The sequence below is a fragment of the Nothobranchius furzeri genome, chromosome 14 (genome assembly GCF_043380555.1).
Source record: "Nothobranchius furzeri strain GRZ-AD chromosome 14, NfurGRZ-RIMD1, whole genome shotgun sequence".
NCBI lineage: Eukaryota > Metazoa > Chordata > Actinopteri > Cyprinodontiformes > Nothobranchiidae > Nothobranchius > Nothobranchius furzeri.
In genome coordinates, this window is record NC_091754.1 from 20438997 (window position 1) to 20463494 (window position 24498).

At 41.6% G+C, this 24498-nt stretch overlaps 1 protein-coding gene across 4 annotated transcripts in view; it reads left to right on the plus strand.

Annotated features, from left to right (window-relative positions):
* The window catches only part of myo3b (myosin IIIB), an 81528-nt gene extending 61624 nt beyond the window's left edge, over window positions 1-19904 (plus strand). For all 4 annotated transcript variants that reach the window (XM_054746944.2, XM_015966511.3, XM_070543971.1 and 1 more), the window contains 4 exons: window positions 10022-10122; window positions 10501-10547; window positions 10864-11006; window positions 19782-19904. In XM_054746944.2, the coding sequence (XP_054602919.1) occupies window positions 10022-10122; window positions 10501-10547; window positions 10864-10984 (269 nt within the window). In that variant the 3' untranslated portion in view covers window positions 10985-11006; window positions 19782-19904. The remainder of the gene's footprint in view (window positions 1-10021; window positions 10123-10500; window positions 10548-10863; window positions 11007-19781) is intronic.
* Window positions 19905-24498: the final 4594 nt, after the last annotated feature.

A 24498-nucleotide genomic window follows, 5' to 3' on the forward strand; every position in this document is an offset into this window, starting at 1 on the left:
ACTCAAAATCCCGGAACAGTTTCCAAGCCAGACCGAGGCTCTACTGAGGCCTTTCCACGGAGGTAGCTGTGGTCACGTGGGTCTGATGCTCATTAATTATACAGAATTTTAGGCTTTTAATACACTTAAACAGAAGAGTGAGAAAAAAATTCACCCCCCTCAGAGTTGTCATGAGTGTAAACTAGATCATTTAAACAAAAAACATGTTTTGGTACCAGGCTGTAAACATGTTTATTTCTGCTGTGAAATTGGTATTTTTAACATGGGAGTCAATGAGGATTTGCTCGCTTCTGACACCAGCCCCCAGCGGACGAGGGTGGAACTGCAATTTTTGGTACTTCCTGGTTGGCCTCAATCTTAAAGCCGCAATGTGGGCCTGGTTCAGTGTAGTGAAGATGGGAATGTTTGAGGTGAACATTTGATCCCCTCATTTTCATCATGTGAATTTGAGGTTTTTATTCCCAGGTTGGGAGTGTCTAACCCTCTAACCTCATGGAATATTTCTGTTATTTAAACTTGTCACAGCGTATCAATTGATTTTTGTTGTCGAGTCACTTGAAGAGTTTCTGCCTAACAGACTGAATTAGCCTCTAGCATAGGAAAACATTTCAAATCAGCTCAAATACATTTAAATGCCCTGACAGAAAATAAGCGTCACCAGCGCTTATGTTTTGTGTGAGAGATGCACGGATTCCCAGGTCTTTTGTCTCCCGCCTCGTTTACGTGTTGAGGTCTGCTTGTGGCGTCTTCAGGAAACCCCATTTGAAATATGCTGAGGGAGGCCACGGCGGCTCAGGCACCCAGGGCACACTTTGATCCCTGCAGATCTGAGGGCCTTTTTTTAACCCGAGGTTGAGGGAGTCAAAGAAGCCTTGCCCTGCCAGATGTTTAAAGACCAGACTCCTTCCTGTGTCTCATCCTGCTGTCGCCTCCGGTGATCACGTTGGTTCAGCTTGACCCGTAGTGTTTCAGGACACCAGTGGTGAGAAACAGAAAATTAGCCATGAAAATCAAATTACTCCACCCCTCCAGACACACACACACACACACACACACACACACACACACACACACACACACACACACACACACACACACACACGCTGCATGGTGCCTCTTTAATGTTAAAACACAAGGGCGTGACCTAACGGATGCTGGGTCATTTCTCTGTGATTTGACTAAGTTTGGATGGATTTGTTTCTTCCTAAATCTGACACCAGGTTAATCAACTGTTCTCTCTCCACTCCAGGCGTTCCTAGACCCTGTACACAGCTGGGTTTCCCAGATTTTTTTCATGAAATTGAAGATAAACGGCACCAAAAAAACGTTTTATTCAAAAACTCCGACCAAATTGGAGATTTACGAATTCTGTCCGCATTTGCTTGTGGATGTAAATAACAGTACTGTAGTGCTCAATGTAGAAGACCACAAGGGTGACATTAAAGATGGTTATAACCCAGTTTTTCCAAGGAATGTATTTTGGTAGATGCCAAGAATTTGGGAAACTACTGCCACCTACAGGCTTGGCATGTCTAAGTTGCTGAGCTGTTTTTTTCCCAGAGGAAATCAGGGGCGGATTAAGAACTGAAGAACATCCGGGGCTTAACACACGCACGCACGCGCGCGAACACACACGTGACACGCATTAGTCAACATCATATATGTCTTGTACCACATAATTTTTAATCTGAAGCTACATATTAAGCATTTTCAGGGCAGAGTATTGTTCCTGTTAGTGTTTAGTGTGAGATGATAGTAAATATTCCCTTGCTTTCTCCAACAACTTTACCTGATAGTAAGCTAACTTTAGGCACACCAGCAGCACAATATTTTCAAATTAGACTCACAAACCTGAGTCAACACCAGTCTCATCAAAGCTGGGGTTCTGTCGTTGTACTTTTGGTCTAAAAAACGTCCTTATGTCCATCTTCACTTATGCGTTTCAGGCAGAGAGTGAAGAAGAAGCCGGCTGCTGAAGGGCTTCTTCTTCAGTGGTGGAGGCTCAGGCAGGCTGTATACAAACTACTGCCAGCTGCTCCCTCTCTGTTGGACTTTGGTACTGCATGTTACTTCCGCAATTTAGATCCGGGGCTTTCCATGAAAGATCCGGGGCTTCAGTCCAAGTAGCCGGGCCTAACGCCGCCCCTGGAGGAAAGAGGATATTTCATTTAATCAAAACCTGGCTACAGGTGAAACTCAAAATTAGAAAATGGTGCAAAAGTTCATTTCTGTCAGTAAAATCTGAAACTAACATATCCTCATGGACTCGTTACATGCAAAGCCAGATGTTTCAAACCATTATTTGGTGTAATTGTGATTGTCTTATGAAAACCCCAAATTTAAAATCTCAGATGATTAGAATTGTGAAAAGGTTCAATATTCTAGCCTAAAATTGTCACACTAATCAGTTATTTTATCCAAAACACATTCAAAGGGTTCCTGAGCCTTTAGAAGGTCTCTCAGTCTAAGCTGAATTACTGAAATAAATGAACGTTTGCACAGCTTTCAAGTTTTTCAGTTTCACCCGTAACCTGGCCGTAGCCTTTCATCCTCCATGTTTTGTCAGAAGAAACATTACAGATACACCTGTCACCCACCTGAATATTTAATGAGTTGCAGAAGAAAGACAGACAAATAGAACGCTCCTTGCTAGCAAGCAGCAGATATGATCAGAGCAGCGCTTATGCTCCTCAGCGTGGTAAACAGGATGGTGCCGAGGATGAGTCAGAGCAGACTTTATGATTTATGAAAGCTGAGCTACTTATGTTAACAGGCTTTCTGGAGATTAGAGTTGTGGTAAACATACATGTCAAGAGAGAGACAGATAAACTGAAGCCACAACACAGACACCAATTAACTCTGCGCCTTTGGAAGGTAGTTAAACCGACAGGATGAAACGACAAATAGAAAAATAGCAGAAGAGGTGTTGACTTGTACTTATGTCCCCCTCAGTGCCTAACACAGTTCCGTCAATAGCAATCGATTTAGTTTGAAGCTCTGAGCTTTCTGTGCTTTACAGCCGCAGCTGGAGGAGCTCGTTGGAGACGAGGGCGCACTTTTAGCCACGCTGAGGTCACACTCGTTTCCCTTTCCTTCTGCTGCTAAACGTGTTCTCTCACCGGGTTTGCAGCCACCAGGCGCTGCTCCGCACACTTCTGCCACCTCCACCACCAAAGTAGCATCATCACTGTATCAACATGCTTCTGTCAGACAAACGACCCACCCTCTCCGTGTTCTCTAGACAAATACTCTCCCACCCTCTCTCTGTCTCTCAGCCTTTTTTGATTCATCTGGCTGTCTCCGCATATCGCAGCGTCTCCTCCGGATGCCTTCAGTTTTAGGCAAATTACAGGCTCGACGTAGCGGCAGTGGAGATTTGGAAGGGATAGGAAAGACTCAACTCAACGGAAGGAGTTGCCTCTGCCTGACGCTACCTACGTAATCCTCTTAATGTCAGTGGGAGTAGTTAACAGGATGTACTTCCAAACTACTCATCATCACAACTCCAGCAGAATAATCTCTGCAGACACAAAATCAAGGTGGAAAACGACACTAAGAGCTCACTTTTAGTTTTCATATTGCACCTCTTTTTTGTTGTTGTTGTTTTAAATTGGGAATAAAAACATCATAATGGCTTTTATTTGCATCTATTTCTCATAATTCGTGACAAATGACTGACTTCCTTTTCCTGCACACAAAACGGTCCTCTTGCAGTCAAAGTTCCAAAAATTGCTGACAAGGGGGCGTGGGGGTGTCGATGATTGATTTCGGTGTGAAAAGTTGCTTGTAAGTAACAACATCCCCCGTGTGCGTTAGTGAAAACAGACGCAGGAAGTGCCCTCTCTCAGTATTATCTGCTACATTTGATCACTTGTCCTCTAATTTGAAGCACATGAGCTGCTGTTGAAGACTTATGCTCAAAATGACAAAATCCTTCCTTAGGAAAGTTCTGGAAATCCTCTCCAGCTTAAGCTATCTACAGACTAATGTCTGAATGTGTGTGCTCACATGCCTGTTTGTGTGTGCTTGTGTGCATCTGGGTGTGTGTGCGAGAGGAAGGAGAGGGGTCTGGGTTGCACATGCTTCGTTTAGACATCAAAGGCCTTTTAGCTGATGATTTTTCCTTATAAACCATGCCTTTTGGTGCCTCTGCTCTCTCCATCTGAATAAACAAAGCCCAAACGGTTCTTTGTGGTCTGGGAGCAGTCAGGTGATTGCGGCACGTGATATTTTTTGAAGTAAATCGATACATCTCTAATTTATTCCACTAAAAATCCCTCTTAGCTGCTCTTTTATGTTGTTTCTGAGAAACATTCCAGTTTTCAAGAGATTTCAAAGTGGTATTTAGAGATGTAACACAACTCGTCTGCTGCTCTTTGAAAATGAAAGAGGCACCTATCACAAAAAATAATCTGAGCTCGTTTTTATCTCCAGAAGCAAACATGTAGAATCTGTAAGTCTCTCGCTGTGAAGAGCAAACTCTGCTTGGCTTTCTTTTGATAGGGAGGAATCAATATTGCATGAAACGCACTGCCTCTGTATTCCCAGCTGACTATTATTCCTCCCCACCCCAAATAGCAGACATTACCCACCATCATTTAGCAAGCCCCTGATGGGAGCCAATGTGTGACCCCCTTCCCTGCGCCGCCTGCCAGCGTCCGAGCCGGGCTCCCATGCCAGAGGCCAGCTTGGCAGCTTCACTGGCTGTAATATATCTGCAGGAGCAGCATTCCTCTGGGGCTAGCCTGGATCAAATGACTGTGATTTCCCAAACAGAGGCGCAGAGATGGGAGGCCTGACCCATCCTCTGATCTGCTCCACTCTCTAATCGCTGCAGGTCAGGATGGATCAATTGTGAGGCTGAACTTCTTGGCAGATTGGTGGATCCAGCAGCTGAGATGTGTCACAGAAACATCTCATTGTGTTTTCTTTAACAGTCCTGCAGCCGTGATGGAAGACACAAATGTTTCCTATTCATATGACTGCACACCTCTCGCTGCATGAGTACATCATCAATATTTTATTGAATTAGTCTTATTTAGATGAACCAGAGATGGAAATGAAAACAAACACAACTCTTAAAAGTTCGAGTTGTTGGTTGCCCATACCAAATTATAAAGTCATAATTTGCATTATATCCAGGCCCCCACCTTCACCTGCCACCTGGTTGGAGCTCCACCATCTGGCAGTAGTTCAGGATAGAACCGCTGCTTCTCCACCCCAAAGGAGTCAATGGAGGTGTTTCTGGTCAAGTCTCAGTGGAGGTTTTTGGGGTGCATCCCAACACCTCGGCATCAAGGAGCTTGAGATCATTTCTGGGAAGAGGGATGTCTCGGTTTTCTACACGGTTTTATTACCTTTGCAATCCAGCTTTGGATAAATGAAAAGGATATCTAGTTTATTTTTGCCACAGAACATTAAAAATGTGTGTATCAGTTTGTTTGATGATGTCTTTTACCAAATTCAACCTGGTTTATACAGCAGGATAATCATGCCGATTTTTGATCCGCCCCTTCCCTCCCAACAATCTTAACGATGTGCACGATTACCGTAAAAGCTCTAAAGGTAATTTTATCAGATAATCCTACCTACCAAATCCAGAGGCCGTGTCCTACAAGGCTGTGCAAATTTGAAGAATACCCAAAATGTATCCAAATTTTCCCTGAATTTCAAGGACTGGTCTGGTGTATACTGGCAAGGGCTATCCCAGGATTCACTGCAGGCTGAATGGGAGATTTCTGTTCTTATAATGGTGAACCAAGTTGGAGAAGAATGATTTTAAATGTTAGTATATTAATATCTGGTGGTAAAAAAATACTTATTGTGGTTGTGTTAAGTTTTTCCATTTGCATACTTGTTGTTTAGATGTATATTTTTATATCGGTTTGATGGGCGGCATGATGCAACGGAGCAGAACAACAAAGCTGGCATTGATCTGTTTGAAACGGCTTTGGCATCAACTTTCAGCAATTTAGATTTGGGATTTTCTTTGAGTCAAGAGCATAGAGGTACTTAAGTCCTTTATTTAGAAAAAGGATGTATTTACATTTTCTTCAATGGTGTATGGTGGACTGTCCTGTTGACTGACATCCATAGTGGTGAGTATGTCCTATTGTCCATTGTCCCATAGCATGCAGAGACAGTTTAAGACAACCGCAGATCCTACACCACGACTGAGCTTGGTCTATGGGTCACTATCTTCACACATGTATAAGAAGGCTTTCCAGGTTACGTCTTTGGGTGACTGCTCCTAAATATTTATTTCCTGACTAAAATTCACATAAAGATTTTCTTGATTTAGGATTGTTCATCCCCATGTGTCACAGTACGTGGAAATACGAGGAGGTCTGGAAGGGGAAAGCCAAACCAAATTCTTTGGATAAAATAAAGAATACTGCAGTGGCAAATAATCCAAAGGTCAAGTAGGGAGATGAGCCAGGCTCACACAACTAGAGTAAATCAAGAGAGGATGGGACGGTGAACAAAGGAATCCTGGCTGGGTAAAGGCTGAGGAAGCTAAAAGCTAAATGTAAGGCAGGTGTGCTGATCAACAAATTAGCACCAGGTGTGAGAGAAGAGCAGGAGGCAGAACTAACTAAAGAGAAGCTTATCAGAGAAACAAAACTGGGAGTTAAAACAGAACCAAGAATACAAAATGAAAAGCAGAACATTAAACATGTGAAGCATAACAACAAAAAAACCACAATTGACTGAATGGTTTAACATTTTTAAACCACAGCATATTCAACTCTAGCTCCCTGGTGATGCTAAAATGATCAAAACCCCAATATGATGGGGTTTCCCTTTTCTTATATGCAATATTTCAGTAATAAAACTAAATTAAATGCAGTTTTTTCCTTCATACATGGAACTGCTTCCCTGTAATATTTTCTAAAACGTTTTTATAAATGTAGAGACCAAAATGACTCGATCACAGTAGAACCAAAAACGCATCAAATAGCTTAGAATTAAAATAATAGATGAAAGTATTTTTTATTGTTAGAAAAACACACGTATACCCTAATTAAACTTGGTTTTATTTATCAGTCAAGAAAACATGGGGCAGACAGCGCTGCTATAAAAGTAGAGAAGAGCTGCTTGGTGGCAGAAAAAATTTTGTTTGAAGAGGTTTGATCTTTTATATTGTTGAAGCCTCTGCCCTGAGCAGTCCAGTCGTAACGAGACAAAATGATGCCTGTGCATTTTGCCATCTTTCTGCCATCTTTATTTGTGAGTTTAGCCTCCAGAAAAGTAAAAGATATACAAAAAATAAAAGCATGCTCTTAAGGTTACACTACAGATAATAAATTAATTATATTTTTCACACCTATGTTGTTTTTGTGATTGTTTGGAACTGAAAACAAATACAAAGACATCTGCACAGCTCTAACTTCTGTGTTTTACTGTTATCATACTAAAAAAACTGTTATATTTTATTTAATCATTATTTAACTTGCTGTTTAAACACTGAGCACAATCAGCACCACAACGCAAACACAAAATGATGTTAAAATTATCAAAATGTCGCAGGCAACATAACCTCTGTGTGGTAATTAAAGCCTTCTGCAGATCAACAGATGTTTTAAGAAGTCAGTCCTGCAACTACTGCAGATTTGATTTGAATAAATATCAACTTAATTTAACATGATAACATTTTATTTTTGCAGATTTCTTCTGTTTTTAGTCCAACCAGCAACCAAAAACGGTATTTTAGGAGGAATGCAGACACTTTTTTGATCCATCTTTCCTTTTTCCCACCTTGCCTGAATCCATGCGATTTCTCCAAATATGCTCAAATACTCATGGGTACCATGGATTCACACAGTGGGCAGTTAACACCTCCAAGGCACGGATAGATAAGATTCACGGTAAAAGTTGGCTAACATCTCTGAACTGACAGGAACTTTTTTGGGCATTTACCGAGTGCGACTCTTCGTAAACTTATGCTGGTTTGAATAACATCGAGAAAGCTGAGGAGAGATTGAAGTGGTGGGTTGGGGGGGGACCCTGCTCTTTGATGTGCAGGATTGAGATGTGATGAGGTCTGTTCAAAGTGAGTAAAAAGTAGTGTTAAGATGGAAAGAGCAAATACAGCTTTAGTCACGGCAGAGACACAGAGATGATAAAGAAATGTCCTGTCTCGCTCCGAAACGGAAAGAAGATGAAACGTTATGAGGCATTAAATATAGATGCTTCCATGTTAAAGTGTCTCTGATTTTGTAACCGGTGAATCTTTAAATCCGGAGCAAAGAGTGATGGTGAGCCATCACCACCATCGGTGAGATTCTGCTGTCTGTCTGGCAATAAATTATTCAGCTTCGATGCTCGTTGTTTTAAGCAATCAAGAGAAACGAACTTTAGCTGCCAAGAACTCAAGAAGAAAGCTCTTTAGGTATGTGACTGACGATGTTGATGTTTGAAGGGGAGCAGCACGAACTCACATTGGAGGAAGCTGAACATTCAGATGTTGCAGCAATAAAAGATGACAAACTTTTCAGTCAGTTGGCTTTAATGTCAAAACTCTGAGCCTGAAACGATCAATATTACTTTAGCAAAAGGAGAAAAGTCAGTTTGTTGAAGAGGTAAACTCTGATTCGTCACTGCTAACAGAGCAGTTTCAGTGGAGTGGCCCTTTTTGAACCCAGATTGGTAAGTAAGGGTCAAGCAGACAGTTTTGTGAGAGGTATTTTGTGATCTGCTTGAAAGCCACCCTTTCAATGATTTTGGACAGAAAAGGGATGTTTTTCTTTGATGTAAAGCTAACTATGTGTCTGTTGCTGCTGCCTCTTGGCCAGATCATTGTTGTAAATGAGAATTAGTTGTCAATCGACTCATCTGGTTAAATAAAGGTTCAATAAAAAATAAACGCCTCTAAAATCGAAATAACATAAGGGGTCCAAACGACCCCTTTAAGAATGGAGGGTTAAACAAAAATACTCAAGGTTGCAAGACAGAGGTGCACAAATTAACAGAAATTAAAGAAGACAGTATATGTCCTTCAAAAATCCCATCCATGTTTTCCTTCTTATCCAATGTATGGTTGGGCACTGCCCAGCTCCCCCTTGGGGGTCCCAAGGCATTCCGGGGCCAGAGAGAATATATAATCCATTTTCCTACCTTTGGGTTGTGCTTGGAAAACCTCCAAAAGAAGGTGACCAGAAGGGGTTCTGGTCAGATTTCCAAGCCACCTCAGCTACTCCACTACTTTTGATGAGGAGGAGTAGCAACTCTCCCTCAGATGATAGAGCGTTCTACTTCTACACTATAAAAAATGAAACGTTGAATTAACTTAGCCAAGTTATGTCAACTGGTTCCACTGTGCTTAAATGTAAAGAGTAATATACATTTACATTTAACGTAACAACTTATACCAGTGTACATTACTCTTTACATTTAAGCAACTGGATTTAGTGGAACCAATGGACATTTAATTTCTTGTATTGTATCTATTAAAGGCTGAATACGGCCACCCTAATGCAGAAGCTAGAACCAATAAATCAAGATCTCCTCTGATAACCTCCGTATTTAGCAGAAAGTCGTCTAATTCCAGCCAGAAATTGAGAAATTGTTTTAAAAGCTGTTGGTAAAACTTTAAATTGTTTGAAATACTTCCAAACTTGTGAAATTATTCTTGAATCTTCTCTCTAAAATCTGATTGGATGGTTTGTGTTGTTGCAGGTTTGAGTCACAGGTTGGGAAAGCGTCTGATTTCTTGGCGCTTGTTTCACCTCTGACTGTAACAAACATCAACACGACCTGCTGTGCACCTGTTAGGAGCGATATACCCAAACGTGATTTATCTCTGTAGGCTTTTGCAATATTAATCTCTCATTGAGTCATCTCATCAACGAAATTACATAATCACATTTAAGTAAATCTGAAAATGTTTCAGTAACTTCTTCTGCACTTTAAAAGAGTTGAGTTGTGCTTGCCGCTGCTGTCGTCATTGTCGGCATCATGCTGGTGCTTGTTGTTGTTTATGCCTGTTTGGATCTTTGCCCTGATTTTTCCTCTGTTGCAGGTCCAGTGGTGAAGATTCAGCAGAGAACTTCTCGCCGCCGTGGCCAGCAGCCCAAGCTCCTCAACAGCCCTGAAGACAGTCTGTACTACAACCAGCTAAATGTGAGTTCAAAGTGCCGATAAAGGCCTTTGTCTGAGTTTGGTTCCACATGATAATACAATTAAACCTACCTGTGCCAGACCCTGGAGCCCCACCCCCACACTTCCCTGTCTCTTGTCTTGAACATGTGCTTATGCTCTTTATCTGTTGCTTTCATGTCAGGATGTCTGCCTTCACGGTGAATAATTGATGTGGTTTATCAAAGCCAAGCAAGATGCATGCTTCATCAGACTCACTTGAGCCCTTTGATCAGAAAAAAATTATGCTGTGACTTCTGATATTATCAGCATCTGCTCGCATTCAACACAAAATCACTTTGAATTAAAAATTAATGACTCTCTGCTCATCTTTTGACTGTGTGCTCTTGGCCCTTTCCTCAGAGAACTCTGGATTACCAGGGGAGCAAGAGGAAGCCGAGAAAACTTGGGTAAATAACTGCTTTCCTACTTACAGCAACTCTAAACAGAGCAGGCCCTTTGTGGAATAGAGAAAATCCAGAAATGGAGTTGTTTTCCTGTGATGTAAATGGAGCGCTGAAAATACCAGAGATTTAGGAAGATCTGCGTCATTAGGAGGGGGTTACATATTAGGCTTTTGTAAGCGTGCTAATTTTAATTAATGAAGATCTGATTTTGTAAATTACATTTTGCAAATATTGTTTTTACAAATTTAAAAAAAAGTCTATTTTTCCCCCAAGATGAAAACTTCCCAATCCCAGTGACATGTCTCCTCTCACATCACAGCCAAATCAAAGTGCTGGACGGAGAGGACGAGTACTACAAATTACTGTCGACCGCGGAGTCGATCCCCGAGGAGGAGCCCCCTCCCTCCTTTTCTACCGGGCCTCTCGTCAGTCAGAGCTGAGCTTCAACGTCCGTGTCAGCCGGTGAGACAGACGCTTCAGATGAAGAGACAGACACTCCAAAGAACTTCCTGGTGTTGGAAGTGCTTCGGCACGGGGAACAAGTAGAAGTGGTGCAGGATAAGCAACTTGTGCAGGCAATGGTGGGGGCAGTTTGGGAAAGCATTAAAGGAATAGACATGAGCTGCTGCCTTTAATGCCAGTTTGAAACTAGGATCTTTTTATATAGAGAATTCCAAAATGTGATTCCCAGATTCCAGAATCTCATCCATTCACAGCCTTCGGCATGTGATGAAAATGCATCACAAGTACAGTAAAACAAAACAAACCCTAATGACAATCAGGAGGGAGGGGAAGTGGTTTGTGAGATAGCTCAGCTACCATCACTAGAAATTGTATCTCATTTCTGACTTATGTTCCTTTTAAAAAGTGTCATATGATTTTTTTTAAAAGCACGAGGGACCTAACCCTAACCCACATGGCAATAAAAATTTGTGTTGGTCCTACAGTGTGTGGTGTGCAGCCACACAGGAAAAACACACAATCAAATATTTCCAGATCAGAAGGGAAATCTCCAAGATCAAACATAACTTTGGAGTAAACATTAGCAAGTTTCCATCACGTCGCTTTCTGATTGGCTAAACATCACATTCAACAGGTAGTTTGTCCTCAAAAATCATACCAAGACAAACATGTTTGAAGTTATGATCTAACAGGTCCCGACTTCCTTCTGAGTGCTGCTAACACCCCACACGACAAGAATATCTGATAAGATTATCTTCAGAGCCATAACTATGAGTAATCTGAGCATCCTTAAGATTGTCAGGAGAGGATAGGATTATTGATTATCCTGCCATGTGCTATTGCCTGTTTACTTCTATCAAACAAATGCTTACAACAACAGGTTTGCCTTCTTTTTAATAAAACTTGTTCTTATGCTCAACTTACTCACATTGGGATTTTACTAGATGCAAAAAATGCCTCCATTAGTTCTTATTAACAGGTGAAATCGCGCTATAAATACCAAAATCTTACTCGGCTGCTGTGAAATCTTCCAGATGTTGCTCCATTAATCAAGTTAATGACAACATAAGAAAGAAAACATATTGTGCAGTGAAATTATTATTATACTAATTAGAAATATGTTTGGAATAAGGCTTGTTCTGGAGTGGAGAAATTAATGCTTAATGTCTTTATTCGTGCGTTTCTTTATTCCTTTTTTATAGACTGAAAAATCCCATTTGAGAGAACTTTAAAGACCTGAAATAAAAAAATGAGCTTTCATCTGTTTAGTCAACTAAAAAAAAAAAGATTTAAAACAAAACAAAGCCTCTAAAACTAATTGAGCCATCATTTCAGCTCCACTCCACGAAAAGTAGATCCTCATTTTGCTGGCAGCAGACCTCTAACCATAGCCGTGTTAACCTGAAACTCAAACATCTACCTATTTCCGAGCATTATGTCTCCTCTCTAATGTGGATCTAGAGACAAATCCTTGTGAAACCCAGAACTCTTTCAACGAGTTTTCCCACTGCGGCTCGCCTTAGTTAGAGGGGCATTGTGCTGTCTGAGAGCCAGAATCACCAAACGGAGCTTCACACAGGCTGAGCTCAGACCTCACTTTGAATTTCACCCTAAATACAGAAAATTTTCTTTTAAGATGTGAAGTGTCGGAAACGCAGGGCCAGCGAGTTGATCTGTGAAGCTTTTTTTTTTTCCTCCTTCTTTTCAATTTGCATATCATTTACTGCATCTCCCTTTGTTGACACCCGAGGGCCTGAGAGGAGATTTTGATCTTAATAGGAAGAGTAGGGTGGTATGAGTGAGGATCTCATCCTCCTTATACACAGCGGGGAAAACATTAGAGCTCTGCCTCTGTAGCGAGACCGGCTTCACTCAGGTTAGATTCACAGGAAACCTGGTGGGTGTGAAGAAGCCCAAACAGTTCATCAGCTGCTCGGTTTGCTGAGGTCACACGCAGGTTGAGACACTGGGGACATCACTAAAAACATTCCTGGATGTGTGTATTTTACTATTTTTATCCAAGGCTTTGGGGAGTTGAGGTGGTTTTGATGGTTTTGACTCCACCAGTTTTGTGGTTTTAACTCTGTGATTTTCTAACCAGAGCTGTGTTGTTTGTTTTTGCTAGTGGCGAGTGTTTCTGGTTTAGAAAAGCTGCATTCAACTTTACATTATTACTAGGGATGTTGGATATTAGCCTTTTTTATACCGTTGTCTGATATACGCACAAGGCCTAACCCCGGTTAGTGAAGTGGCGCGTTTTGGACACGTCCCAGAACATCTCATTGCTCCACTAAATTTATACTTCAATCATTTTTTATGTGTTATGCTTCCAGCATTTCGGACCAGGCCAGACAGGAAGTCAAACACAGGAGCAGTGTAAAACATCCAGAAACTTTCAAAATAAAAGCATGCGTTTTTCCAGTTGCTTATCCAGTTTAGAAACGTATGTAATTACCTGTGCAACCTCCGATGCCGAGGTAAAAACAACAAAGTAAACCACACGCTACCACCTCTCTCCTTGCTCGTTATTGGGTAAACTGGTGAAATCACGAGTGATCTGGCAATTCTCCAGTGATTCAGCGACCTCATGGGACCAGCTGCATGGAACGCTTCTGAAATGTTCCCAGTGGGAAGGGATGCGCTGCTGAGCTCACGTGGAAAACGCGCATATTACATTACACGTCTGGGTAACTGCTAATTTCTAAAACTAACATGAGGGGTCCCATCATTCATGCCTAAAATTTATCTCCGCAAAATATGACAACTATTTCAGTTGAAGTTAGATGCCAAAAAATTTAAATATTTTTTACATTTAAGTGAGATGAGAAGGAGCTGAAGAGTTTGATGTGTAACATATGCATGATATGTGTCATTATAAGTTTATTGCCAGACAAGTCCATTTTAAAAGAAAATAACATACAAATAAAAGAAAAAAAATACAATAAAAACACAAGAAAAGAAAGGATACCAATTTACATGAATACCAATAAGATCCTATATAAAATCACAGGATATAACTGCAGCGGGAGTACAAAACAATACTGATAATTTCCGATATTACATTTTAATACCTGTACTATTGGATATCCCTAATTATTACTGAGGCATTAATCTATAAGGAGTATTTAATTTCTGCAGCTGAACTCAAGTATTAGCAATTGATGTTTAAAAGTGGCTTCTGCTTCATTTATTTTGCCGTCGTGAAAGAGATTTAATGTGATCGAACAAATACTTCGAAAAACTCTCCAGAATTGTTCATAACTGAATTATTTGAGTAATTGCTCCTCTAATAGACTAATAAACCATGTCACACACAAATCTGATTTCACTTAAATTTCTGGCTCTTTTAATTGGACTTGTATGATTAAACTCATGTCTCCGCTGTTTATCATATTTATGTCCGTAGAAGTTCAAAAAGTGATACGCCAAAACCACTGGTGGTGTTCTAATGCGGTGTCACAGTTAGTTCAGACACATTTCACCTCCGGTCCTAGCCACAGATCCTAGAATAATTAAAATCCTCATTGTGCATTACTCCCTTGCTGGGATATTTGGTTCCTCTGAAGAGCAGCCTGAAATAGGTCACTGCAGCACCCTGTAGTGCATCTTAAAAGTACACTGAATCAATTAAGTGTGATCACGCTCCCTTGATTATTTTGGCCCTGTTTTACCACAGAGAGGAATTTCAAATAGGCTCACTAGTTTGAATAACAAGGTTGGACTGTGGTGACAAATGGTGCCAGAGAGGATGTTTCTTTCCCTGTTTTTCTCTGCCAAATTAACTCCCTGGCTGATTGCCTGCTTTAACATATGAGGGGAGGTGAGCAGAGGTGTGTTTATAATTGCCACGGATAGCTGATTATGTGTTGCAGAAGGCAAATGTTGTGAAACGTTGGCGTTATTCTGATGAAAGATATTCCTGACCTGATGAAGAGAAGTTTTTGAGGTGGGTCACAGGGGGACAGGAGCGTTTTTAAACCAGCATTCAAGACCAGTCGCACACCTGTGTTTTCTTTAATAAGTTCTTAAAAACCCAACTCACTCTTGTTTTTGCCCTCATTAAATCTGACAACATCTGGCGTGTGGGAAAGGGACTCCTTTAATGTGGCCAGCAAATTCTGCTGGTGTTTTTTATTTTTTTGCCATTTTCAGCTCTTTGCCTCACGAGCTGCACGTTCATTAGCGATTCGCCCAAACGCTGCCATCCAGAGTTTTAAACCACATTCATGAAAATTGAGCGGCAGCCTCGACAAATGATGAAAAGCTTTTATTTTCTAAAGAAGCATGCTTACCTTTTCACCTAATAGTGATGTCTCACTTCAAAGAGCGTGCTCGATTAGGCCAACATTGTCCTGGTTCTATACACTTTGAGTTCAAAAGGAGGGAGTTTCAAGAGTTGCAGCATTTCATGTGCAGCCCTCTTCGTACCCAGTTGTGTCCGTTTTTCCACACTGGATCATGGTTGCATAACTTTTATGTAAAGAATTAACACAGAAGCTTGTTTTATCTTTTTTTTTCTCCTTCTGCAAACCTCAATTAAAGGGGACAAGCACATGCCTAAAATAGCTGCAAACTCAACATTGTGACGTTCTTTGGTTGCTGATGAATGAAGAGGGTAAAATACATGAGCCTGAAACAGATGTCAGACGTTTGTCGAAGGGCTCCGAGCAAAGGGAACGCTCCCAAAAGACGGCGTTAATAAAGAAACTGGTTGAGCCTGGTTGAGACACAAAGAGAAGGGGTATAGAGGAAGGAGATAAAAGAGTCTGAGTGCATACATCAAAGCTCCCTTAATGATGAGGGATGCCATTAGGGTTACCGTGGCTTTTGTTTCAGCGTTCTCTCACCTGGAGTTTGTTGAGGCCGCTATGTTTTGTTTTTCCAATTTGCATGAATATAAAATGTATGCAGTCAGGGATAAGAGTTGGTCCCTGGTTGCTGGTCTTAAAGCAACACTAAATAAGTTTCTTCCTTCTCCCTCCTGCTGGTTGAAAGAGGGATTTCAACTATCGTAAACAACGCTGCGACAGTGTGCTGTAGCTAGCTAATGCTAGCACAAGTCGACTGATACAAAATAAGCCACAGAGTAAAAGGACACACACTGCTGGACTAAAAATATTATCATTTACAAGTCCAGTAGCAACAAGGCTAGGCCACCATCAGTCTGTGATTTTGTAAAAGGAAGCTAAATTCTTCCTCAGCCACCTTTGGAGTAGCTCGAGATAAAAACTTGCGGATCGTGGCTTCAATCGACATAAAAACGAGTTATGTCTAAGCTATAAGGATGTCCATGACAGCGTGTCGACAGCATTGAGACCACCCCCACATCCCCTTGATACCATCATCATGTTAACTTTTGTGAAAAACACATCAACTTCTAAAGTTGGCAACCCTGTGATCGTACCACATTAGCGCCACAGGCTCCTTGATGCTGCCTCACCTTGGCAGCAAATTTGCGCTATTTTTTATGAATGAGGCTTAAATAAGCCATGAAGTAAAAAGATGCACTAGCTAGTTGTTAGCTCTTTCAGTTCGCCCACTGTGAATAAAAAGCACAAGAAGACAAAGAGAAGGATTTAGCTTTATTTGTTTGCATCATTGCGCAGCCTGGGAGTAAAAGTAAGGGAGCAAGGCGAAGCAAAGGGCTAAAACCAGAGTGAACGTCAGCAGGGCCTACATTCGTTTGAGGGAGCTGAAGGAGGCTACAAAATCAAACTGATGGTGACCTGACTGTGTTGCAACTGGAATTGTTATCATTTTTGTCCAACTGTGTGGATCCTTTTACTTTGTGGCTCATTGTGTATTGGTTCATGTTAGCGTTAGCTCGTTGTTTGTGCTAGCTACAGCTGGGTTGGTTACAACATTGTCATACCACTTTCAACCTGTAGGAAGGAGAAGTGGAAGACTTAGTGTTGTTTTAAAGGTGATCAAATGTTTATTTATTTATTTTTTTTTTTTTTTGAGGGGACGGAGTCAAAACCCCTTTTTTCCCAACCACAAACTGAGAATAGAAACAACTCCGAAGAGCTGTTATCCCATGTGCTATGAAATTTAAAGTTTTCTTGGTGCCTCCGGTGATGGAATTAGATTTGACAAATCAGAGCGTGAAATTAAAATGAGCCTCTCTCCGGCTGCAGACGGAGTGGGACACAGGCAGGCTTGGCATGGCCGAAGGTGTAACCTGTTTTTGTTTTGCCCCAGCTCTGCTCGCCCAGATGGTGGGACCAGCTGTCACTGAATAAACGCTGGACTACAAACAGTGTGAGAATTATCACGGCCTTGTTTCGGTTTGGGATGCATCACGGACTGCTTGTCGCTTTTTGGCCACTGCCAGGAGGAACAGGAACTTTCACCTGGTTCTCAACCAAGCGTACACTTTTCACTTTTCTTTAATTTGTGCAAATTTCCATCAGTTTTATTTACACTGATCTAAGAACCAAGTTGGGAGTGATTATGGATTCATGTGTGCTTCTCTTGCACAAACTCTTATGTTCATGTTGTTTCTTATATTTTGGACCTTTTTACACGTTAACTATTAATAATCAAAATATATTTTTAATTATCATGAAAATAAAGCTCAAGAAATCATATTTTTGTTGACAAAAACATGCATTTCTGAACTCTCAGGGTTCCCAATTTTGTATTAATTTGGAGCAATCAAATACTGAAAGGCTAAAATTGTGCTTGTTATAATTTTTGTAATATAAAGGTATTAATATTGAGGTAGTCAAAATGTAATGTTCAACTTTTTACTCAAATCATATTTTTATAAAACAGTTTAGTTAAGATTTTTTTCAGTGCATTTACCAAAAAGTTGAAAGAGTTGGTCAGGAAAAGTATGTATATACGATTTTCCCGTCTTTGATACTTGTCAGAAAAAAGGGAGTTGGAGCACACACCAGCATTTCCTACTCCAATCACTTAAGAACAAAATATTTATTTCTTAAAATAATTGCTCAAACTTTTTTTTTGAAACGTAAAATGTTTCACTTTGTGTCTTTAAAGTGAGTCACAAACCTGACAACAGTCAGAAATAAGAAAAATCAACCTCAGAAGTTTTACAATTTTGTTGTTTTGTGGATTGAAACTTCAAAATTATGGAGTTAAATGGTGTTTATGAAGGGAGTAGATGCCACAATAATTAAAATAATATATTTTTAGCAACCTTTTGTATTTTTAAACAGTGAATAGTTAAACATTTAAAGTAAATGTTTGCACTTAAATATCCTTAAATTTACCCAAAGGTAACATAAATCTGACAATACAGGTTTTTCAAACTTGCATTAATAAAGACACAAACGAAAAGACTCAGTTTTGTTTTTAACTTGATTCTGACTCAACAAATTAGCCCCTTTTATTATTTTGCATTCATTTTCTAGATAGTTTATTATAGATTATTCAACGTTGTTCATAGTCAGCAAAAATGTAAACATGTATAGAAGATTGCAGCTTTTTTAGTTGTTTGCTCTTGTCTCAGAAAGGTGAGCCAACCACCTGTTGTGTGAAGCTGAGCTGTCCACAAATTAAAAAAGTTTCCTGTTTTTTGCATCTTGCAAAAGCTCCATGAAGCATGCAATAGCTCAATCTGCAGAGGCACAACACATCAGCATTTAAAGCACAAGTTTTTGAAGTTGTGTCTGTAACAAATGTTTTATTGCTCCCAAATATTGACGTGACGTCTCAGTTTGAAGGTGATGCCTTTTATTATAACCCCTGAGAGAGGGAGAGCACGGCAGGCAGGAACCTTGTACATAATCATAGAGGGAGCAGAGATTTCCTCTTTAAGGTTGGATCAACGCACCCAGGGTGGGCTGAGAGGAGGTAAAATGACCTGCCCCGCCTTACGTGACCCGGGGCCAACCCTGCACATTGCCAGGTCTTTGCTGCTTCCTCGTGAATATGCAGAGGCTTCCTACCTTCGGAAGAGAGACAGAAGAGGAACAGAAAAAGTTGTATCGCGTTGCAGGGGAAATTAGTGAGACCAAAGTTGGAGTTTCTGTGTGTTGGGGGCTGCGAACAATGGCAGCTTTCTGTCAGACAGCAACTTCAAAGGTCTGCTGAGTGACTGCTCTGAGTTATACTTTGTTGTAGATCACTGAGGAAATTCACAGATGTTTTCTCATACGAGACACCATTATAGCAGCTCAAGTACCCAGTAGCCTCCAGCATCTCTCCCCCGTCTCTCTCTCTCTCCCTCCCACACGCTCACCCCCCATATCCCCCCGAAAGTCTCTGAAATGTCTTGTATGAGACAGATGTGGAACCCGCTTTTTTCTGCTTCAACTGTCCAGAGAATATGGAAGTTAAAAAAAAACAAGTTTGTCCACGTTGCTCACTTAGCATCCACACGTCCGTCATGGATCACACATAACTGTGTGAACTAGGGCTGGGCGATATGACCTCAAATCTATATTGCGATATAATCTGAAGCATATGCGATAATGATGTTTATTGCGATATGTTTTTTCCTCTTTTAATAAACGTCAGAATGGCATGCTTTTAAAAATCCTTATATGGAAAATAAATTACAGCAAAAATAAAGATGTCCAAAATGTGTAGAATGCTCCTCCTCCGCCCTCTCCATGCTTGCAGTCACTGCCATTCTGTTGTCCCAATGTCGACGCAGGTGCACATCTTAGTGATGTCATGTGTTACCGCGATAGAGCCAAAAACTATCATTACCCAATTTTATATCATTTCTACCTCATATCGTTTATATTGCCCACCCCTAGTGTGAACGTCATAGTAAAATTAAATTTTCTCTTTTCCTTCCAGGTGGCCTTCTTCAGAACCAAAACCAACTGGATCTCAACACTCACTTGAATTGTAAATGTGTATTTATTTATTTATAGTAAACTGCTCTTTTATATGAGTAAAAAAAAACGCTTTTAACAATCATATTTTTGCAAATAGTCTGTTTGCATTTGAGTATTAATATTGATGTATTTCTATCATGAGGGTTTTGTGAGGTTTAATCTCATCTGTGATGTTTTTAAGCTGTAAAAGAACATCCCTGGTTCATTTCTGACATGTTAAAGGGACACGGGGTGGTTTTGGCATGCTTTTAGCACCCCCTAGTGTCCGTTTGCATAACCGAAAGCAAAAACCTACCTCCTGGCTGTCTTTTTAACACCTTAGTCTAACAGCTGAAACATCTCCCCAGGCTTCCTTGGTGTCTACAGGAATGATTCATCACTAAATTAAACAAATCAGCTAAGTTTGTGATCTAAAACATGCAGGAAACGTGCTGGAACCAGACTGCAGCACCAGGTATGCCAGTCCCAACAGAGCGGTTGCCAGTCTGAAGTTGCGAGTGGGATATGCTGGCCACAGGGGGTGATTAACCCTGTAACTTTAGCCATACTGGCTCAAGAAAATGATTTCTGAATGTGAAAAAGTTGCAGAGTATCCCATTAAATAAATGTACATCCAATTAAATCTGCTATTATGAGCAGCAATCACCATTTGAACTTTCAGAAACTGGTTTCATTGCTTTTAGAATTACGATTTTGTTCAAATTAGCGATACAGTAAGATGTAGGCGTACTTCTATTTTTATTTACTGTATTGTTAAAAATCCTTGCGTCCGTTTCCCTCTGCGTTTTGTTTTCCATCATTACAAAACCAAAGTTTCTTTTACTCAATGGTTGCGTGAAAGACACGAATGGAGGTGCTGACTGATCTAAAACTCTGAGTTTACAAGCAGAAAACTACAGCTGTGAGTTTCTTTGAGTTCATTTTATTATTAAAAAATGTTGCCGTAGGACATACTCCATTTGAACCAAGCGGCTGCTGTGGCGATGCTGAATATCCTCCCGCCTCGGCCATGAGATGGTGGAAGTTTGGAGCAGCTAAATCACCTCGGGGACTCCACATTGTGTCGAGTACACGGCTGTGAATTTCTAACAAACTGTATCAAAGTCCTGCCCAGCCAAATCCATCTCACAGCTGGAGTCCTATTGAGATTCATAAAAATGTAGGAGCTTGAATTTAAGGCTGAACCGAGCATCTTAAAGAAGGATATCAATAATTTTTGTTGCTGATGGCACTGAAATCATCTAGTTGTTTACACGTGGTTGAAATTGGGCCTTTTAGCTGAATAACGAAGATCCCCACCCTAAATCAAAGGTCTAAATGTGCAATTTTGATGATTTAACATTAAAATTATGGTTTGGTTTTGAGTGGATTCAGAGTTTATGTCACCAGTTTTGTGGTTTGACATTAAATGATGAGAGCATGAGAAGTTTACATGACAATAAAACCTGGGAGTAAAGTGACAACAATTTGATGCTTAAATACAAAGTTCTGTGAAGATTGACACAGCATGCACAAGTGCATGACTTCCACACCTCAGGTTCATCCCCTTGAGGATAATTAGACACTGAAGCCCGCTAGCCACCCGAAGGCTGCAGAGTGGAGACAGGAGTAACAGCTAGGATGGTTGCTTTCTCAGCGATGCGTCGACCATAAAATGGCATTCAGTTTAAAAATGTTTCTGCAAGCAAAAATGCTTTAAAAACATAGAGAATTATGCAAACAATTGAGAGAATGCTGATTTATGTTTGTTTGCCAGCACTTAGATATCTTTTTAACCATCTGGCAGCTACTGTGGAGCAGACTTTAGTCTCTATTTCCTATCAAAACATGGACTGACCTTAATAGAAGAAATTACTAATATTCTTAAAAATATTGAGATATTTGACAAATAAGTCAAACTTTATTACCTGACAATGTTATAGTCTTAAAGGGGACATCCATCCATTTTCAACCGCTTGTTCTTAATTGGGTCGCGGGGGAAGCAGCCTAAGCAGGGAGGCCCAGACTTCCCTCTTCCCAGCCACTTGGGCCAGCTCCTCTGGGGAATCCCAAGCCGTTCCCAGGCCAGCCGTGAGACATAGTCCCTCCAGTGTGTCCTGAGTCATTCCTTGGGTTTCCTCCCAGTTGGACGTGCCCGGAAAACCTCCTCAGTGAGGCGTCCAGAAGGCATCCTGACTAGATGCCCGAGCCACCTCAACTGGCTCCTCTCGATGTGGAGGAGCAGTGGGTCTACCCCAAGCCTCTCCCAGATGACCGAGCTTCTCACCCTATCTCTAAAGGAGAGCCCAGCCACCCTGCTGTGAAAACTAATTTCGTCCGCTTGTAGCAGTGATCTCATTCTTTCGGTCACTACCCAAAGCTCGTGACCATAAGTGAGGGTAGGAACGTAGGTCGGCTGCTAAATCGAGAGCTTCACTTTCCGGCTCAGCTCTCTCGTCACCACGACAGACCAGTACAAAGCCCGCAGTACTGCAGACACGGCTCTGATCCTCCTGTCGATCTCACGATCCATCTTTCCTTCACTTGTGAAGAAGACCCCGAGATACTTAAACTCGTGTACTTGAGGCAGGACCTCATCCCTGACCTGGAGGCAGTATTCTACCCTTTCCTGATTTAAGATCATGGTTTCTTAAAGGGGACAGATGATTTATAATTTATAATAGGACTGTGGTCAATACAAAACGTGTCCATGAACTTTTTTGAACAAAATCAGTCTTGCATGAAGCTATTTTGACATTTGACAGGGCAGCTGTGGCTACATTGTAGCTCATCATCAGTGTGTGAGTGTGTGCATGCATGGATGGATGACCGATTGTGTTAACATCTTGAGGGATTGTAGGACCCTAGAAGGTGCCATACAAATACAGGCCATTTACCATTTTCAGAACTTTCCAGAATTAACCACTTCAGGACTCTGACACTATTGATGAAACGGTGTGTAGTTTCCTGGCACTAGGGGGCAGTAGACATAAATTTCAGGGTAGTTTTTCACCAAATCGTTGTGACGGTCCCTAGTTTAAAAAAAAACATTTCGGTAAATGTTACCCGTCCAGCAGGATGCACGTGACCTCGGCGTGACTCCTCAGACTTTGATCCTTCAGTTAATTCTATCCAGAGGACGTAATGCCAATGCTAGTTTTCTGGCAGGTTCAGTACCTGCTCGGGGTCCTGCACCTGTCGATGACATCACACTACGGTAATACCTCTCGGCCAAAATATAGTACACCGCTTTTTACAGCGGAAAAGGGTGGCTTGCCAACTCCGGGTCGGGGGAGAGGCCCTACCTCAAGTGGAGGAGTTTAAGTATCTCGGGGTCTTGTTCACGAGTGAGAGTAGGAGGGATCGGGAGATCGACAGGCGGATTGGTTCGGCATCTGCAGTGATGCGGACGCTGAGCCGATCTGTCGTGATGAAGAGGGAGCTGAGCCAGAAAGCCAGGCTCTGGATTTACCGGCCGATCTACGTCCCGATCCTCACCTATGGTCATGAGCTTTGGGTAATGACCGAAAGAACGAGATCACGGATACAAGCGGCCGAAATGAGTTTCCTCCGTAGGGTGGCCGGGCTCAGCCTTAGAGATAGGGTGAGGAGCTCGGACATTCGGGAGGGACTCGGAGTAGAACCGCTGCTCCTCCGGATCGAAAGGAGTCAGTTGAGGTGGTTTGGGCATCTGGTCAGGATGCCTCTGGACGCCTCCCTGGGGAGGTGTTTTGGGCATGTCCTGCCAGCAGGAGGCCCCCGGGTCGACCCAAGACACGTTGGAGAGGTTACATCTCCAATCTGGTCCGGGAACGCCTTGGGGTCCTGCCGGAGGAGCTGGTGGAGAAGGCCGGGGAGAGGACGGTCTGGAGCTCCCTAGTTGGAATGCTGCCCCCGCGACCCGGGCCCGGATAAGCGGAGGAAGACGACGACGACACTTTTTAAATTCTGTTCTTTCACATCGATTTTAAAGAGTTTAGATGTTTTGTTATTAAATTCATGTTTCTTACCATAAATGTTTTCGAAACGTTGTAAAGTAACTTCCATAAGTCATACGTCCAGCCAGTCGTCTAGTGTGACATCATCATCAGGCGCATGACCCTGAGCCGGCTCACATGAGAGAACATGGCATCTAATATGCCGTCCTCCAGAGACTTTGACCAGCACCCATGTGTTTTAGATTTTTATGGTTATGCAGCCGCCATGTTGGTAGCTTTGTTACTTGTTTCTTGTTACTTCAGACAACAGAGTGCTAAGTCTTGCAGCTTCATTCAATCTATTATTCATTTGAAATATTGGACAATTCCTGTCCATAGGCTTATAAGATTGTAATCTGAAATGGGAGGTGGCCACCACCGCCATTTGGATTATGTCACACGTTAATCGTTAAAATCCACTAACACCACAAACAAAAAAGCCAAAAATGTCAGTTATGCAGAGCTACAGCAGCAGCAAGTTTGTGCTCTGGTCTTGGGTCTGTCATATGGATCCAAACCGTTTATAACGCTGATGTTGTCCACACATCAGTCCCTGGCTTCCCTGTTTGATGAATCCCTGTATATTCTGCATCATTTTCGCGATTTTAACCTGTGTTTACCTCATTCTTTCTCCCAAATCTGCTTTTCGTCTGCAATTTACTGTTAGTTTCCATGATTTGTTTGCACTCGTGAGGCTACCTACATGTGCGCCACGTCCCA